The sequence below is a fragment of the Callorhinchus milii genome, unplaced genomic scaffold (assembly GCF_018977255.1).
Source record: "Callorhinchus milii isolate IMCB2004 unplaced genomic scaffold, IMCB_Cmil_1.0 Scaffold1, whole genome shotgun sequence".
NCBI classification, from domain to species: Eukaryota; Metazoa; Chordata; class Chondrichthyes; order Chimaeriformes; family Callorhinchidae; genus Callorhinchus; species Callorhinchus milii.
The window spans coordinates 51,937,149-51,957,627 of record NW_024704742.1 but is presented as its reverse complement, the minus strand read 5'-3'; the positions used below and the strand labels follow the sequence as shown (position 1 = coordinate 51,957,627).

Below are 20,479 nucleotides of genomic sequence, written 5' to 3'. Positions count from 1 at the left end.
AACATTGTCATTTTAATTTCATTATTTTTATTGATATTTTGACCTAAAGCAGAAACAGCCATTTGCTGTCTTACTTTGGCTGTAGATTGCATAAAGTGCTATAATTGATTGNAAAAATAGGAGATTCTCACTTCACCCTCTCTGTATACAGATCTGCACTACAAAAATCCATTTTTTGTTAAAATAAGTCAATTAGTACTGAGGACCACAAGAACAGTGGATCATTAACATTACGTTTACTCTTTTAAAAAAATTACTACTGTTATCAAAAATCTGCAACCTCCAACTAGGCTGAGCTTCTCTGGCAGAGGCAAATGCCTTGTTTGCATTTTGAAACCACAGGCAGACATTGCACATTACAAATAATTGGGATTAACCTGTTCTCTTGACTAAATGTAGCAAATTCATTAAAGTGTGCTGAGTTGCTATGTTCTATTCGCTAAGTTTAGCTTTTTTTTCTTTTGAATAAATGTTAACTTAAAAATGCATTACATTAATTTTGATAAGCATACATCACATTTGCTAAATGTAATGAACAGGGCAAAGTTAACATTCTTACATTTTGCAAAGAGAATCAAATCATTTCCTAATCCATTTGAATATGGCAAACAGAGGAAATCTCAGATTTAGAACTAGTTTAATTAGCATCTGATAGAAGTAGAAAACTTCAAAATCTGGTTAACACAGGCAGTTGAATATGTTAATTTTTAGTTTTGACACTAATATAGCTTTATTCAAATGGTTAGCTTTTAAATGAAAGCTCCGATTTCAGCTCCACCAGCAAACAGCTGTTTGCAATTTCCTCACTGCAGGTACAGCCATACTAATCTCAACCATGGTTCCCCACATGAAATAGTATAATCTATCATAAAGGAGTTTGTTGTCTGCTGAATGTTTGGCAAATATTGGTTAAATAAAAATCTCCCTTGGCAATGGGGCAGACATTTTATAGTAACTTGAAACAAAAGTCTGAGTATATCATAATTTAATTTTGTATAAATTATTTGTTAGAGAGTGAATTGGAGTATTGTCAAAATAGAGTGGGGGAGGGAATCCAGTATAGTACTGGTAAGAGCTTCTGAAGTAAGTGTACTGCGTATCTACAGCAGGATGTTAGAAAGGGATAGCTTAACATTTCCCATAAATTTACTTAGTATGTAGTTTGCAGCAATCTAGATCAGAAAAATATTATACATAACAGAGAACTGAAGTGCCTCCCCTCAGAGCTAGGGGCTACAAATATCTAAATTTACTCATGTTGCCACTGTTTAGCTTTAATTTATAATTTAGTTAAAAATCTTGTGGCATCAGTGAATCAGCATTTTCGTTTAGCGTTTTCAGAAAAAACACTTTCCTGTAGCTAATTCAAAAAAGAACCGTTGTTTCCTGGTCTCTTGCTATCCATTTTTTTTTGCATTGCATTGTACTGGTTATGAAGCACAATAGTGACATCTAGCAGCAGAGGAACAGTAGTTCATGCATTGAGTAAGTTTAACAGTTCTTCCCAGCTGCAGTGAGTATTTCCTGTGAGTTCGCAACTCAACTAGGGCTGAAGAAACAAAATACACAAAGCATAGAAGTGCTCTGTAAAGCGACCAGACATATTACAAAGCAGCAATCCCATCTTCTTCCCTCACTTTGTCTCAGTGCATCTCATCTGTTAAAATGAAACTGCTCAGTTTTTAGAGAACAAACTACACATCATTAAAGGAATTAAGATTTGTTGCTGTTAGTACAGTACTATTGTTTTACACTATATTATTATAGATTAGTGGGGAAAAAGTTAAGAGTCCAGTTTACTTTCTGGTGATTTTCTATTCTGGTTTGAATGGGTGATGGCGGAAGAAACAGTGTTCTAAAACACAGAATATAGTGACCCTACAAAATCGCTGATTGTATAGTACCATTGACAAAAGCCTATCATACTGTTTCCTGCCTGTCTTTGCTGGGGAAGAAAATAGAAATGGAAAATGTGCATTTAAAATAAATGTTAACTAGGAGATCCAGACACAGACAAACTTGCAAAATATATAATTAAGCTTTTAGAGAAATAAAGTTTGGAAGGTAATTCCATAACAAGTTAAAAGTTTTAACTACTTAAATCAGACATTCTATACCTCAGAAATATACCCGTTTCAATGAGACAAATGTATTCCAGAAAACCGAAACCAAGTCTGGAACAAATTTTTACAAAAAAATGATATTTTACTTCACTTGATGATAAACTGCACTGTCAATAACACAGGAGTCTAATGTCGTCTTAAAGGGACCACCATCCAAAAAAACCTTAAGAGAAGTCAAATTTGAATTTAAACAATAAAAATAATGGGCGACATGAAAGATGAACTTAAACTAACAGCTGTGTTTAATTGGCCTCATTGAACGAGTTTCACCAGTGCTGTCAGTCAGCTAGAGAGATATTGATGGTAGTTGTAAATTTTATCATCTCCCCAACCCCTCTAGTTTGCAACATTCCTTATACAAGACTGTTGCTTCACAACTTTAAAAATGTTGTTAAAAACCATAAGTAAACTCTAACAGCTCATTGATGATCAAAACTCTTATGTATTTCTTTAAATTGGGAAGTCAAAGAAAATAAGAGATCTGCAGCTGGATACGCAGTAGCAGCAGCATGTAGGACAATGGAAGGAATCTCAACATTACACATTGGCTTTTAACTGTGTGCAGAGAAAAAAAATGGTTAATATATTTCAACATTAATGCTTCCTCATTAGTTACAGAACTGAGAGCACAAGGGTACTGCAGCAACGTTATTATTGGTGTATACTGAACTGAAGTTCAGCAATGTTTCTGCACATCCATGAACTATTCTGTAACCATATAACTCTTGTTATTACAGATGTGGAGATATGATCCTGGCAGTCAATAGGAGGAATACCTCAGGAATAAGTCACCCCTGTTTGGTGAAAATGCTCAAGGAAGTGAGGGGAAAAGTCATTCTCACTGTGGTGTCCTGGCCTGGCAGTCGTCTCTAGCTTGCATTATAGCCACATTAAATGAGTTGGAATGACTTGGTAACAGGAGTTGGCCATTTGGCCAATCGATCTTTTAATCCTAAACATAAGCAGAATTTCATCAGAAGACATTTACAAAATCAAATTGCTAAAATTGTTACGGTTACTGATTATACAAAAAGTTCTAAATCTTTGCTAAACTTTTAAGTTTCTGTGATCTACTGAATTGTATAATTTTATGCATTTTCTACAAAAGAAAAATGGTGTTTTATTGTTATAAAAACAGCTTGGAACACAAATATAGTTACCATGCGTTTTAAGATGTACAGAATACAAGTTGTTGGCATGGAATTCAAATGTACACTAGTACAATCAAGCTAGAGTATCTCTATGCACTTAACTGCTGAATGGATTCGGCAACTATTGTTAAGTTAATTTAATAGTATTCATTTTGAGTAGGGTCAGGTATCTGAAGATTAAGCTTGCTGTTGAGCTAAACATCAACTTTTGTGACTACAGTAAATCACTTTTGATGTAAAATAAATGACATAAATAGAGGACTCAAATATCCGTGAAATAGTGCATCACTCTGCGCCTAAATTTTTTAATCAGAATAAAAGGCACAGAAAAATCATGGCATTACGGGTTTTGTGTAGTTCCCACAAATATTCTTGGTTATTTATTTGTACTTACTTCATTTTCATATGATCAATACTTTACAGCAGAGTTGCAACCTGTCATATAGTTAAACAGGAATTTTCTATTCTCAAATGTGTATTCAGGAAAAATGTCTAGGTAGCACGTGAGATAGTTAAGTATTCCCTCAGTCAAGCCAGCATGCATTAATAAAATAAAGAGCATACACTAATGTTGAAGATTATAATTTGTGAACGTGTGCCGCTAAAATCCACAGAACAAAAGGTGTCCACATTTTTCTTTTACATGCAGGGACATGCGTGACTGAGGAATAGGAGTGCAACAAAACACAAGAGTGCTCAGCTTGCTATTTCAGTGGCACAGGAAAAAGAGAAAGTATTGATCAGAATTTTTAAGTAGTTTGCATCTACTGACTTTTTTTTAAAAAGTAAAACTTTCATTTTTAAAACGAAAAGTCCAGAAATTTTATTCTTTTTCAACAAACTAATACAAACTTTTTTTTTTAATAACACAGTAAGTACTTAAAAGCACCAACAACTTCAACAGTCTTTGAAATTCTGACATCTGCAGAAATTCAGGTTAATTATCACCTGAACAAAGATTTTCAAGTATTTCCAATATTTGCCATCCAACTAATCAGTAGCAATGCAGGTAGTGGGGGAGAACCTAGATTCTAGTTACTACTAGCAGCTTCGCTGGGCTCTGGTTCCTGGGAACGTTCCTCACTGGCTTCTTTATCTTCTTTGCTTCGCTTGGACTTCTTATGTTTGTGTCGCTTGTGGCCATCTACCTCTTCACTGTCGTGGCGCCGTCTGCTGCTGCTGCAACGAGACATAAAAGATCTGGCCATCACTGAATCTATTACAATGCTGTCATTTCATGAAGGAGACATTTACTGTTCAAAATCATGCCTTTTACTTGGATTTCAACCGTATAACAGTAAAATGGATCAACCTTTTCAGATTGTTAGGATGTCTGTTCAAATCGACAACTTTCATGTCAATTTATATGGCAGCAAAAAGGACAAACCAACTTAAGCACAGGTCACCTTGAGAGAACATTTCTATGACACACATCGCTAAGCAATGTAGAGGAAAGTATTTCACATTTGATATGGAGTTGAGAGAAAAACATGCTCAATTCTTGGTCACATCACACCAAGTTAGTAAAGATACCAGTAGCTTAATGGAAATCAAAGCATTCTAGCCCTTGAGCAACCAATCGTTTCTTTTACCTTCTGAAGTCACTGATCTTTTGCACAGCTTCCTCGATCGATGGAGGCCTCTCCTTAGCCTCCATCGATAGTGCTGTATAGCTAGTTGATATGAAGTGTGCAAAAGTGACCAGCATCAGATTTTCCCCTGCCTTATGGCTTTAGCTTAGTGCCTGCTACATTGGAAATTCATCATGCAGAGATAATCATAGATACAAGCTTGTTACTTAATTTGTCGTGCGACATGTGGGATGCCCAACAACAAGCAATTCTACCCTTTACCTTAAAAGTGGTATCAGTGGGAAGTCCTAGCTTGGAATATTTCAGTTCCTTTCTTATATATCCACTACCTCCATCCACCCTCTAACGCCTCGCCCATCCTCTCCTCCAACTCCAACTGCAAGGAGGTGTTGGATTTCCTCAAGACCAAAATCGAGGGGATCCGTTAACCGTCTCCGCCCTCCCAACCACCACTCCTTCCCCACTCTCCCTCACGTTCCGGCCCCTACCAATTCCTCCCTCTACACCTTCGAACCGGTCTCCCCCTCCTTTTTCACCACCACCATAACCCGCATGAAGCCCACCACCTGCTCCCTCAACCCCATCCCCGGCTCCATGTACCCCGCCCGGCCTGCCCCACCGTCGGGCCTCTCTGCCCTCACCCTTTGGAACTGCATCCCACATCCCCTTCGCCACACTCGCTCCCTTGCCTCCTTCAAGATCCTCCTCTTCAAACGTGCCTTCAGCCACCCTCCCATCCTCTATGTCTCCCTAATACCAACCACCCACACCTCGGGTACTAATGACCCTGACTGTTTAGCACCTTTCGACGTCGTCCTGACGTGAAAGGCACTTTACAAATGTAATTTTTGTATTGTATTCATAGAAACATACTGAGCTTTAATATATAAACATGCTGCATCATGAAATGTGAGTGGTAGCAGTAAGATGATTTATTGCTGCGGAGCAATCTGAAAACGTATGAAAAAAAAAACGTTTGTTTGATGTTGATACCTTCTTGATGATTTGTGTCTACCCTCCTCTTTGTCCCGGTGGCGTCGTTCTTTGTGACGATCTTCTTTTTCTCTGCTAACTTTATCTCTGTGATGGTAATCACGATCGTAGACTTTGTCTGACTGATAGTCTCTGTGTCTGTACCGACCTTCTTCACTGGTTTGGGAAGCAAGGAAAGAGGAAAAGAAAAACTCTTTAAAAAAATTGCCCAATTTGAAGCACAATACAAATATCTAAACGTTCCCCTGAAGAGATGCGCATTTTCTGCTTTTGCAGCATTTTCCTTTTATCTACCAAATTATTCTCTTAGCATTCAAGATGGAGTTTGTGTCTGACTAATTCACATGCATTTTGTTTCTTCATAATATATCCTGCTTGAGACAAACAATGGATGTCAGTAAGAGCATAAAGCACTAATTGTTGCACGTACCACTGACGTTTCATTATATGCAATGGGCAGGTATATTAAAAGACAGGTTTAAATCTCAAGATGTGGTTGGTAAAGCAGTTTCATAAGGACTGTCACACAATATGAAGATTAGAGAGAGTAAAATGCATTTTTAAAAGTGCATACTCACAACTAAATAGTCTCTAAGGTATAAATGGCCCATTCTAGTAAAAATGTCTCCCATTCCCTAAATAGTACTGTGGCTATGATTCACATAAAGCAAAACAGGTTTCATACATCAAGAATGCTTAGCATTAGCCCACTGAAGGAAGCAGACTTGTATGAGGCAGCTTGCTTAGTAATAACATGTGGTGTTAAGCTTTCACAAATGTGTAAACCTGCCAAAGCAAAAAAGAAACCACAAGATGAAATAAGAGTCTTCACAGCAAAAGGCATTTCTTCAATTAGTAAACCAAAGTCTTCTTTGTTATGACACATGCTTTCAGTAATATTTACCACTGAATAAATTTATTACATTGGATGTGTGTTGAAAAGAAAGCAATGCCTTTCTGGTAATGCTGCATCCTAACTTTGACAACATAAACAAGTTTTTTTTGTACAAGAGAAAATGACACTGATCAACTCAGCTAAAAAATGTATTAGAGGAAAGAATGGAAATCATGCAAATAGGTAAAGTAAGCAAAGATAGAACAGGAAGATCAAAAACAAGTTTACAATGCATTAAATCCATTTAGCAGTTGCACGATACAGTCACAAAACTTAGAACCAATTCCCCAGCAGCGGTTCGAGATAGTTTGATGTTATCAGTGCTAAACCAATTCAAGGATTCTTAATAAGGTAGGAAAAACACCCTAGAGCAAGCACTAAAGTAACATTTTAGGCTGCCAGAGGGCTTTCGCTATAAGCAACCTCTCCACTTAAAAAACAATGACAGAAAACTATTGAAGTCAATCATCCTATGAAAGGTGTGCTTGTGAAACAGACATCGAGCAGTACTTTCTCAAACGTATTTAAAACAGATCCCACTTGTCACACAAGCTGCCTGATCAGGTTTAATATCTTCACAGTATTTCAGAGGTTGGATACATACTGGCACTTGGCGTTAGCTCTTAGCCCATTGCCCTTCCCAACCCCTCCTGTACTATAATGAATTAATGGGCTGTATTTTAAAATAACAAATAGTTTAGAGTGAGGCCGCTTTGGGGCCTTACCCTCCAATTTCTCAGACAGCTGCAGAGTCGGCAACAACTGAGGATGTGAAAAAGTTGCAGGATTTGGCTCCCAAAGATATTAATGAAATGCAAACCCAGAGAAATGCAGTGATATAATAAAAGTAGGTGGTATCATGAAGTGTCTTTTGCATCCCCAGTCTGAGCTGGGCAGAAGACGCTTTCACATTCCATTCATGCAGAAGTGTAAAAGGAAAACTACCCAAAACAAATCTTGCTGCTAATTGCAAATATTATCAAATGCAGTCACAAATGTGTATTTCAAGGTGTATCAGCATTCCACTTAATGAGAAACTGGTGAGCCACACAAAAACAACAAATAGGTATAGCTCTCGCCCGTTGGTGTTCCCAGCGATCTAATCCTCATGAAGGAAGTCGTGCAACAACCATAAGCAGCTCTTTGTGGCACACAAGATGAAAAATGAGAAATGGGAGACCATCTTTTATCTTAAATTATCCAAAATGGTTTGCCTTCTGCAGGCAGCCTTGCTTCCAGACAACATGCACAATTAAGCAGGCACAACAAAGTGTCAATTACTGTACTGCAACAGGAGCAAGAACTAACAAAGTTACAAAAAAAATGTATTCATGCTTTGATTTAAATTCCTAAACATCCTTTCCTGGCTCAGATACTACAAGACAGTTTTCCACAACAGCCATCATTTTACAAAATGAACTGCGCATGGCAACAAAGTCACAGAGATGAAAGTACTAGTTAGTTACATCCCTAATAATAATATAATAATCCTTGCATTTGATATAGCGCTTTTCACGTCGGGAGGACGTCCCAAAGCGCTTCACAGAATATACTGTAAAGTGAGTTGACTGTATATTTGTGGGCGAACGCGGCAGCCAATTGCGCACAGCAATGTCCCACAAACAGTCATGGATTGAAAATGACCAATTTATTATTGTTTTTGTTTTTGGAGGGATTATTATTAGGTGTGTGGAGTAAGGAAACTTGCCCAAGGTTTTGCCCTGCCTGGAATTGAACTCAGGTCTCTCACTTGCAAAGCGAGTGCTCTAACCACTGAGCTACAGGACTCCACGTTGACTGGTCAAATTTGAGTCAAATTTCCTGGGGGTATTTGCTGCAACTATTTCTGAATGAATCTGTTCAACCAGAGTACCACAATGTGGAGTATCAATTAACCCTTCAACAAAGTACAATAATCAACTCTAGAGCCTTTCAAACACAATCTGGAGCTCAGTATCACAAACTCTAAAAAGTAAGTTTACTTCAGCATCTCTTAGAAGAATTAGAACTCGTGCTGCCTCTCACGCCACCCACTACTGTTCGCCAATGAACTGATGCTCACAGACCTCTTCAGAGCTATTGCCAGCTGCTGGGAAACTGTGCAGCTTCACCCACTCTACACCTGCAAAAGACATTACGCTTGCTCTGCACGTCCCTGTAATTACATGGCCAATTTAACAAGCTGCTCAATGAGAACAACAGACCTTTCAGTGGTGCAAACACAAACACTGGTTTCCACCTTAAATAACATTCAGTTTGCTCGCCTCAATTAACAGAACGTATAATTTTCACATCACGTCCCAAAACATTTCACAACAAACTACTGTAAAGTGTAGTGACTGTTTGACAATAAGCCATAAGGTGAATAACTAATACATTTTGAGACTTTTATCCAATCAGTCTGAGCTGTATTAAACTCTCAGAGTGAAAACCCCATAGCCACACAGTTGTTAATGGGGCCACAACAGAGAATAAAGTACTTTTAACGTGAACTAATGCAGCGACTTATTTTAAACAAGACTTAAATATTTGTTAAGAATTGTTTTTTTTAAATTCCCCTCATTCACTTTTCTGAGACAAACCACTCGACTGACATCAGGAAATGGCTTTAGAGTGAACATAGACCAGTATCTTTTTCTTATCCTAATCTATCTGTAGGCCTCAGCAATTTAAGGTTTAATACCAGCTGAACACTCTGCAGTGTTAAACTTTCTGAATTTCAAAATTTGACAAGACAATTTCCCAATCATCTGCTTCCCCTCTATAAAAATAGACTATATGGAAATTATCCACAAATCTCAGCCATTTAAAGATTTCACTGAACATTCATTAAGGTGGCAGCAGGGCTTCCTGCAGCCCTGTGTTCCTTTTAACACAACACAAATTACAAATTGTACCATCATCGATTCAAGCATCATAAAAAACAGAATCCACAATCGATTGATGACTTCCTTGAATTCAGCACAGACCCTCTCACTTTGCTAAGGTTCCTCCCATGGTATTCAACATCTCACAGCTGAGTGAAAAGTGATCATTTTCCAGGTCTATGTCAATGTAACTCCTGGACCCAACTGCTAGGTGGAGGATAAATAAAATGCAGAATGAGTACTGTCAATTTTCTCTTTCTTTCTAGGCAGGTGCTTAAAAATTAACATTGTTCCTTGCAGACTCCCCTCCACCCAGCTAAATACATTTTTAAATTTGATTTCACATCAAGTACAAAGTATCTCAAAACACTTCACAGATGAGTGCTGTCAAGTACGATGACTGTGCATTTGTAGGCAAATGTAGCAGTCAATTTGAATGCAAAGTCCTACAAACAGCCATGAAGTATATGACTCAATTTATCTGGAGAATTGTTGGCCAAAATACTAGAATAAACTACCGTTCCTTTTCAAAATAAGTCATGGGATTGTCAATGTCTACCCAAATAGGCCAACGGGAGACCTGGGTTAAAATTTCATTTGGAAGAATACTGCATTGGGCAGTGACAGTGATACAATAATTCTAACAATCGAGCCAAGTATTGCTTTGGGAATCTTGCCAATCTCATATCCTACCTTCATAAGAAACAGGCCATTAGAAGACAGGATGATTAAAAAAAATTGATATGAATTCTTTTAAAAATTCATTATATATTAAAACAAAATATAAAAACGACAATTTTGCTTTCATGCTGACTTGATTTGAATATTAACTTTCTTTAATACAACATGGACGCTTAAAAACAATAAAGCAACATAAAAATAGCATAAATTGAATTCGCTGCAAAATACACCATTTCAAGATCAGCAACTTGCATTTATATTGTACTGTTCATGCAGGATAGCGACTTGGAGCGCTTTTACCATCTTGGTATAAGTTCCAAGTGAATGGAGATAAAAGACCTAGGTTTACTATGAGCTTTACGGTTTTAGGTAGTTTTGCTTCTGGCTATATTTGGATTTCAATAAGATGGATTCCTCATTAATGCTTTTAATTGAGGGCATTTGTTTGAGCATTCCTCAACGCTCAAGTTAATAATCATGTCTCTGAACATATTCTACTGCAATCCCAAAAGGAACAAATATTTGTGTACAATAAAAGTTTGAGTGGTGCAGTAATGAAAATCCACTCATTTACAAGACAAAATTAGTTTGAAGGTAAAAATGAACTCAATGTTGAGAGACTATACTTCTAAGATTTCCTACACCTGACAAAAAACAACAGCACTTCAAACCTCCATCATAATTCTCATTTATTACTCTTAAAATATTTTGTATCCTGTTTTCCTCTTCCTAGGGTTGTCGCTATAGTACAAGGAGATGGTATCCTGACCAAGGTAGATTAATCTTCCTGCTTTACCTGACATATGGAGCACTTTTCATTTCAAATCCAGCTTTTATGAATTAACTGCTCTTACTTTTTTTTCCTGAGACATGTGGCAGCAGCTTGGCACAGATGGTAAATAATTCAGCCCCATCCAAAGTCAGTCCTGTTCTCTCTCCCTCTCCCCTCCCCCACTCCAACAATTTTGGCAGCAGCACAGAGATTTCTCCTGTGCTGGAAGTCATTACCATTCATTTTGTCCAGGCATCAGTGACCAGCCCTCCCTCCTCTTGGCCCCTGCAAGTTGCCCAACAAACAGATGTTCTATCTGCTCTAGCTCACTAGCTTTGACCCTGTAATTTGTAACACACGCACACACACACATGCATAAATACAATCCCACATGGCAGCAATCTTTACTCCTACAGAGAAAATAAAAAACGCACCAACACTCTGTCACTTGGTTTTACAACCAAGACTCGCTAAGATCACATAATAATGCTTTGCAACCAGAATTCGACACTTAATTGGAATAGTGTAACTATACACTAAAGTACCCGTGTTCGATTCCTGGGCGGGGTGAAACCTTAGGCAAGTTTCCTTACTCCACACGCCTTACTCTGTTTACCTAGCAGTAAGTAGGAACTCGGTTGTTAGTCGATTGGCGGATCGCTTTCTGGGGGTAATATTCCCATTAAAAAAAATGATAATTTGGTCACTCAATCCATGACTGTTTGTGGGACACAGCTGTGCGCGATTGGCTTTGCTTTGTCCACAAAAAATTAGTCATTTAATTTTACAGTACATTCTGCGATCCGCTTTGAGACATCTCGACAGTGTGATAAGGTGCTATATCAAATGCAAAGATCATTATTATTATACTACTAAAGTGAGTTTTAATAATCTATGAACAGTTGATAAAATAGAATGCTGCAGACTGGTGACGCCATACATCTATACTACCAGCACCACACACAGAACTGAGCTGGGAGCCAGTTACTGCATTTGCCTGACAGCCAAATGAATCCAGGGTCTGATACAGGAATGCTCATCACACACCCTCACCTGCTGAGTTCTCGGCTGGCTGCTTGGTGCAATACCTCATTTTGATGGGATTCTCTCTTCAGTAAGAGGACCAAAGAGAACTGGCACAGAAGTTCTCATCCAATTATAATAAAATAATAATAATCCTTGCATTTGATATAGAGCTTTTCACGTCTTCTAGACGTCTCAAAGTGCTTCACAGAGTATTCTGTAAAGGGAATTGACTGTATATTTGTGGTTGAGATTATCCTCCATTTCCTGGCTAATAAAAGGTGACATCTGACTCTTATATGAATCCTTCTATTGCTGAATAAACAAGAAAAAAAATAAAACATATTAAATGGAAAAATCTAGAGGCAGTGCAATAGTTTTCCCCTTCACAGATTTTTGGACAAAGATAACCAAAGGCAATCAACTACAAAATTATATTTATATAGCGCCTTCCACGTCCGGAGGACGTCCCAAAGCGCTGGACAGTCAGAGTTTTGGACTCGAGCTGGGGGGCGGGAAGCAAGATGATCGAAGGCACGGTCGAAGAGGAGGGTCTTGAGATGGGTCTTGAAGGAGGCGAGGGAGGGGGTGAGGTGGAACGACGGCGGGATGGAGTTCCAGAGGGTGGGAGCAAAGTGGCAGAAGGTTTGGCCACCAATGGTGGGTTGGGCGAGGTGGGGGACATGAAGCAGGCCGAAGCCCGCTGAGCAGAGGAAGCAGGAAGGGTGGTAGGAATGTAGGAGGTTGCAGAGGTAGGGGGGAGCAGGGCTATGGAGTGCTTTGAAGGTGAGGACCAGGATCTTGAACTGTACCATCTGTGTGATGGGAAGCCAATGGAGTCGGGTGAGGATGGGGGTGATAGGGTCGCGGAGCTTGGTGTGGGAGTGACACTGCTGCAGAGTTCTGGATGATCTACAGCCTGTGGAGGGAAAGAGTTGGAGAGGCCGACAAGCAGTGAGTTTGCATAGTTGAGCCTCGATGTAATGAAAACTTGTATGAGAGTTTTGGTGGCCTGTGGTGTGAGACAGTGGTGGAGCCCCAAGTAATGCCGCACGAGACGGTGCCAGGGCTGGAGGAGAAACCGCTTGTGGAGATGAAGTGGAGGATGCCTGAGAGGTACGATCTGAACCAGTCAAGGTCAGAGCCGTTAAAGCCGGTAGTTTGAGAGCAGTGATGGTTCCAGGGAGGGTTTTTAAGGTGGGGGAAGGCAGAGCGGGTCATGGCATGGGTGTGGGTTAGAAAGGATAATTGAGGGTCAAACAAGAACCCAAGGTTTCGGACTGGCTTAGTGAGGTGGAGTGTGCAACCATGGATGGTGATGCTGTCAGCGCCTGAGGTGAGGAGGCGCTGACGGGAGCCAATCAGGAGAACCTCGGTCTTGTTGACGTTCAACTGAAGAAAGTTAACTCTCATCCAGGATGAGATATTCTGACAGAATGATGTCTGACAGATTTTCTGTCAGCACAGCAGTGGTTCTGGAGTCCAGGGTGGAGGCAGAAAGGTACAGTTGGGTATCATTCACATACATGTGGAAGTTGACCCCATGTCTGCGGATGATGTCACCAAGAGGGAGCATATAGATATTGAAGAGGAGGGGACCCAGGATAGAGCCCCAAGTAATGCCGCACGAGACGGTGCCAGGGCTGGAGGAGAAACCGTTTGTGGAGATGAAGTGGAGGATGCCTGAGAGGTACGATCTGAACCAGTCAAGGTCAGAGCCGTTAGAGCCGGTAGTTTGAGAGCAGTGATGGTTCCAGGGAGGGTTTTTTAAGGACGGCCGTTTTTAATGGGGTGGTAACAGTACCAGTGGGCAGGGAGAGGTTTATAATGTCTGTGAGTAGAGGGGCAAGGAGGTAGAGCTGGGAGGCAAGGAGAGGGGTAAGGATGGGATGGAGGGAGCGGGTGGTTGGTTTCATGCGGGTTATAATGGTGGTGAGAGAGGAGTGGGAGACAGGTTCGAAGGTGTGGAGGGAGGGATGGGTAGGCTCTCTGCATGTGGGTTTAAGTGCACAGATCTCCACTTACTGACCACACGGTTGTGCAGGCAAGCAGACAGTATAACATGGTGGAGCCTACTTTTAGAATATTAATAATAATCCTTGCATTTGATAAGAGCGCCTTATCAAATTCTTGAGACATCGCAAAGCACTTCACAGGATGTACTGTAAAGTGGTGTGACTGTGTATTTTGTGGGTGAATTTGCACCACTTGCAAATCCCGTTTAATTGTTAAAATAGTGTCCACAATATAACTGTAGTATGAGAGAACAGCTTCAGAAATTAACAAATTATCCATGGTGAGAGTGTGAATGCAGAGAAGCCACTTAATAGGTTATCCTGCAGGAAGCAAAACATTCCTTTAACCCAATTACTTTCATTAAACAGATAATACCAATGAAACAATTTATACATATTTCAATTCATCCTATAAACACAAGCCATTGACTCATCTTTATTAAATGGTTTGAATACTCTTGTAATCACTGGATTTTCTCTTCACATTTCACCATAGCAACCATGTACTTCTCACAGACTCCTGCCAGAAGATGACTGAACTATGGTAATGACTGACCTCCAATGCAATCCACACATATCAGTGTAGTGTAAACATATCCCTCCCAAGGACTTAAGTCAGTGTGTATATACACAGGGTGACCAAAAAGTCATGATAACTCCCCGATTACCTAAAAAAAATCATCAGCTCAGCCAAGTTAAAATAGATTTTGTTAACATGTGGCTAAAGTTAGCATTTGGTGAATTGTGCTCCCAGAGCATTACATATGTGAGCTAAAAGGGCAGCAAACAAGACAAGTGGAAGGATCTGGCAATCAAACAGATAAATCAACTGTAAACCCTGATATCCCACGACAGTACTTGAAGAGATTTGGTAACGTACCCGTTGTAAGCACTTGAACTGGGGCTCCGGTCCCGCTCTCGCTCATGATCACGTTCTCGTTCTCTGTCGCGATCACGATCTCGTTCTCTGGTGCGATCCCGTTCACGTTCCCTTTCCCTCTCTCTCCGGGGATAATAATCCCAGTGCTGTGGCTGCTGCTGAGGCTGCTTATTGTTATTATCAATTAGAGTTGTCCAGGAAGAAGAAACTGGGATATTGGGATAGGTCAAATTACCATAATCTGAAAAATGATGTGAAATATAATTGATTACAATCATTACTATCCTTCTCCAATATCAAAACACATTTTTCAGGCCTTGAAGTAATATTTCCTTGGTTAATTTAATAGATGTTTCATTAAAAATATATTTAGAGCACATATAAAGCAGAGTTCTAAAAGGTCATTAAAACGAGAAGTGAAAAAGTATAGCTTATTATCTCAGATCACCTCTAAATAGCTGAAATCCAAACATCTGATCAGGTTGTAGATGGTCCCCGTCAGGTTTGTGAAACACTGCAAGACATTCGTGCTATGTGAAAGGTGCTGTATAAAAGTGCAAGCTGCTCTTGTCGGTATTCACATTTGATTTTCAACTTTTAGCCCCCGTCACCTTCAGGGTACATGGTTAGATACGGTGCAGACAGTAGCCTTGCTATAGGCCATGTTGGCCTATATAACATTTGCTTAATTTCTAATCAATTACAGTTTGCAGAGCTGTTCGTTTATTTGTACATAAATGCAAGCTATTAGAAGTAGCCATTTTTCTTTGTTAGTATGATTTGGCTGCTTGCCTGTTTTACTACACAGTCATAATGAATCTTTACAATTTGGGCAGTGACTACTCTTACCAAAAGTGCAGTAGAAACAGCGTCTCAGTCAGCATAAGATGAGATAGAGCCCTGCTCCTGAAATCACCTAACGTTGAAGACGGATGTGAATGATAGTGGATTCACTCATCTGTTCTCCATTCAAGACTCTCAGAAAGTCACCAAAGAATTTTAAACAGACATTTGGTCAATGCTATTAAAGAGCTGATCACATGTTCAGTTCTTTGATAACGTTATAAAACAAGTACCTGGCTTTGGTATCAACTTGGTTATCTGAAGGGTTTTCAGACTCATTTGAAAGTGATGTCAAGTGGAAAGCATAAACCCAGCTTCAACTTCACATCTTTATAATATTATAAAGAAACCACCACAACCAATGTCCTAACATTTAAGCGTATGCAGAAACCACAAGGTGGAGTCCCTCAGTCTAACTGCAATTCCTACTGCATGGAAATAGGCAAAAAAAGTTTTCAGGATATTCAATGAGATTGCAAAGATTAGATACATTTAATTTTATCTTTCAGCTTCCTGCCATAGCACTTCTGTTCAATGTGAATGTCTAATGCAGTCTGACCTGATACAGTTATCCTTTTCACCTTCCCTACAGAGTATGAAAATGCAGGGCTCGATTAGAATACAATGTTCGGGAGGAGTGTGATCAAATACTACGTATATAGGTTAGCTTTACCAAATAAACACAACTAAAAAAAAATGCCAAACACTAAGAAAACCTACAATTTTAGTTCAATTAAATGTCTTAATGGCAATAAAACATTTACAAAAGAAAAAATATTGGTGTGTAAATGCTGCATGCACTGAAGTGTGCGCCTTTATGATCTAATCGGCAGCTTCAATTTATATGGATCAAACTAACTCTGGAAAAAAACATCCTACTATATACAACTGGTCTTCCCGCTTACACGTCCATTGCCAAATCAATTTTCCTCTCGAGTGTCTTACAGTATAGCACAACAAAGACAACAAGGGCAGATGTCTGGATTGGTGATTGGCAGCAGCAGAGAAAGACGAGTAACTGGTCTTGGCCATCAACAAGCAAATCAGATTTCCCACTGCTTCATGCATACTCCCACAGTCCTGGTTGAGCAAATAATAGTTAACTCTGGGTTTGAATTTACCTGACATCACGCAGCCAGCTGAAAGGAGCACAAATGGGAAGATACAATTTTGAAAATTCTGTCACATTACTATATATGGTATCAAAGCAACATGAAATAGCTATTCGATTAGATTACAGATGAATGTTATTGTTTAGTTTACTCCCGCCCACCCAAAAATAGATTTTGATGTCCGTCTTTTTCTTCCCTACTTGTACAAATAGTCACAGCATTTTCTTTCCTTCCCCAGAATTCAATGTGTATAACAGTATTACACTTTAAGTCAATTAAAATAAATTGTATAGCATTTTATTCTTACTATCAATTATTAATAATTATAAGAATAATTAATAGTAACACATTTTAACTATTACCATTGACAATTTTTTTTCCTGCACATCTGCCCCTACTCTCTGGAACTCCATCGAGGATTCCATCCGACTCGTTTACCTCTTTCAAGCACCATCTCAAGATCTTCCTTTTTGACTGTGCCTCCAGTCACCTTTGCCCTCCCCAACTGCTCAGCCCCCACCCTCAACTCAAATGCCAAGCCAAGACTGTCTAGTGCCTTGGGAGGTCCTACTGACGAGAAAGGCACTATAGAAATGTAAATTTGTATTGTACCGTAAGACAGAAGCAATCCTCCTTGGCCTCCAGCAATGTCTTTTCATCTGTGGCTCCGACCTCTTTAATCTCCCTGGTCTACCTCTCAGACTCACCAAATCTGTGCACGACCTCACATCCAGTTCGATCGCTGGTTGTGTTTCCTACCCCACATCCTGTCCCTGACCAATCTTGCAGTGTATTTTGATCATTTTTAAAAATATAATTTAAGTTCTGATGATTAACAGACACGGAGACTTGAAGGGTTTCTGAGAAACTATTAATAATATGACATGCTTAATAATGACAAAAATATAGTGAAACTCATGGATAGTTCATCATACTTTGTGCAAAATAATTCAGAATCTTTCAACTATTCAGTAACTCTTCCAAACTACTATTTCCAATGTTCTTATAAGCACTTATCAAATAGAATGACTGGAATGGGCATATTAAGAGAATGCTTAATATCTTTGCAACTTTATTTTTAAAGTTTATTTTTCTTTGTTCACCTTAAACTGTGTAAGAAATGTTCATTGCAAAAGAGAATATTTCAAGTAATTGTCTTGATAATTTGAGTTATTCTTAAAATGGAATGAAACCATAGGACACACTTACCATTGGTTGAGTATCCAAACGGAGGAGCGGCACGATTGTTGTAGGGTGGAGCTCCACTGGAAACCACAAAAATAAGAATTTGTAATTATTTCCGCAATGGGTAACTTATCATAAAAATAGAGAGGAAACATAGTATTTAACAGATTTGAAATATGCATTAGAACTATATGAACTCAGGCTCCTGGGTGTCACAATAGGTCAGCATACTGCTTTTTGACTACTGAGACTTGGGTTGAAATCTATCCCAAACCTGTCCCCCCCCCCCCCCCACTCCTCTCTCTCTCAGTCTCCACGCTGCTGCTTGAAACACATTTGGAAAACACAAAGATGGAAAAAAATATGGAATTAATATAAAATTGGGATTGTTGTTCAGACAGGTGTTGTGGAAAAAATATACTTATGCAAAAGAGAGCAAGTACTCCTTTGAAATGATTGGAACCGAGTAAAGAAATTTACTCTCCATCCAGCTCCTGTATCGCTGAACTGTGCTTTTCAGAAGCCAAACATTGAAACATTGTCCTTTTCCAGTGTTCTCATCTTTCATTTTGATAAAAACATCAAAATGTAAAAAAGGTGATAAACACCAAAACAAAAACTGTAAACACATCCAGTCACTTCTCCAATTCCAAACTCTACCAACAACAACTTGCATTTATGTAGCGGCCTTCACGTGGGGTAGCGTCCCAGAGTGCTTGACAGTGGCTGAGTCTAACCCCGAGCCAGGGGGAGAGGGAATCTTCACATCCAAATCTCAGAACTATCATAAAAAAGTTCTAGCAAAGGCCATTCAAACCCCGGGAGCTACCTTCTATAACCCAATTCTTTGTATCCAATTCTCTTTCAAATGCTGCTGTGCTCTTGACTTCAGTAACCATTTGTAGAAAAGTATTTTACATTCTAACAAATTCTAAACTGTTTGACAATTTTTCTGATTATCCGTAATCAATCCGATGAGTTTGTATGTTGAATCTACACAAGCATCTCAAATCTAGCAGTACCTGAAAATCTAAACTTTTATACCATAATTAATCTAGTTTAATCAACTTACTTTATGCAGGTAAGATTTCATTTCTGTTTAAATTTTGTAGTGTCACTATCCATAGCAAATCACGTGGAGTCCTGTAGCTCAGTGGTTAGAGCACTCGCTTTGCAAGTGAGAGACCTGAGTTCAATTCCAGGCACAGGGCGAAACCTTGGGCAAGTTTCCTTACTCCACACAGAGCCTAATAATAATCCCTCCAAAACCAAAAACAATAATAAATTGGTCATTTTCAATCTAAGACTGTTTGTGGGACATTGCTGTGCGCAATTGGCTGCCGCGTTCGCCCACAAATATACAGTCAATTCACTTTACAGTGTGTTCTGTGAAGCGCTTTGGGACGTCCTCCCGACGTGAAAAGCGCTATATCAAATGCAAGGATTATTATTATTATTATGTCATGAAAAATGAGGGAAGATTGTAAAATGTTCAGTAAATCTGGTCTGAAATAGTTATACTGAGTAGGGAATTTGACGTTTGCTCGATGGGGCTGAAATAATTGTAAAAACAAGAAACCATTTTGAACAGACTTGACCCCACTGATTTCGCAAATTGTCAACTAAACTTTTCATCTACACTGTGATTTCTTTAGAAGTGTTTTTTAAAAAAAAATATTCTTGAAAGCAGGGGGAAAAATCTGGGAATGCTCCCATATTAAATCTCCCAGCAATTTTGAAAACAGTACTCAAATGCTAAGCAAAAATCTATATTTTAGGGACCACAGAGTCATAAACTGCTCTAATCCATAGCCTTTAAATGTGCTAAATGTGCTTCAAAGTTTCCTCAGAACTGCAACACAGCTTTACTGTGGTGTTTGATGTGGCTGGCTTCAATTTAGTATTTAAGGTGCAGGTTGGATTTGGAAACCTACGCACTTACGAATTGGCAGGCTACCTTGCTCACTACCCATCAGGTTGGCAATAAGCCGATCCTCGATTGAATACTTCCATATATCCTTCCGGTACTACATTAATATAGGTAAACTCATCCAAGAGACTCAAGTTATAAACAGGTGGGCTATTAATCCATTGTTCTATAAATATCTTTTTAAATCAGCTTCACATTTACCAGATTTTACACTACAGCAGTAGCCAACATATGTGGGTGGCATATGAATGAACTCTTGCAAGCAAGCCAACAGTTAGAAACAAGGCTTTCATTTTGGTTCCAATAAACCACGAAGGTTCTAAAACTAGGCACCTGTATACAGTCATTTAATGCATTTTTTAATATTTAATAATAATCTTTGCATTTGATATTATCAAAACTCTCAAAGTGTTTTAC

General features: G+C 39.0%; 2 protein-coding genes across 8 annotated transcripts in view; one reads left to right on the top strand and one right to left on the bottom strand.

Moving 5' to 3' along the window:
* The window catches only part of lnx1 (ligand of numb-protein X 1), a 111,960-nt gene extending 107,874 nt beyond the window's left edge, over positions 1–4,086 (top strand). For both annotated transcript variants that reach the window (XM_007892744.2, XM_042341911.1), the window contains one exon: positions 2,861–4,086. In XM_007892744.2, coding sequence (XP_007890935.1) covers positions 2,861–2,996 — 136 coding nt within the window. In that variant the 3' untranslated portion in view covers positions 2,997–4,086. The remainder of the gene's footprint in view (positions 1–2,860) is intronic.
* The window catches only part of fip1l1a (FIP1 like 1a (S. cerevisiae)), a 33,576-nt gene continuing 17,174 nt past the window's right edge, over positions 4,078–20,479 (bottom strand). For 2 of the 6 annotated variants that reach the window (XM_007892745.2, XM_007892748.2), the window contains exons 13-18: positions 18,157–18,212; positions 16,957–16,974; positions 15,441–15,506; positions 14,993–15,233; positions 5,860–6,015; positions 4,078–4,453 (exon numbers count right to left, since the gene is read on the bottom strand). In XM_007892745.2, coding sequence (XP_007890936.1) covers positions 4,306–4,453; positions 5,860–6,015; positions 14,993–15,233; positions 15,441–15,506; positions 16,957–16,974; positions 18,157–18,212 — 685 coding nt within the window. In that variant the 3' untranslated portion in view covers positions 4,078–4,305. The remainder of the gene's footprint in view (positions 4,454–5,859; positions 6,016–14,992; positions 15,234–15,440; positions 15,507–16,956; positions 16,975–18,156; positions 18,213–20,479) is intronic. The other 4 variants (XM_007892747.2, XM_007892750.2, XM_007892749.2 and 1 more) reach the window with 4 other exon arrangements.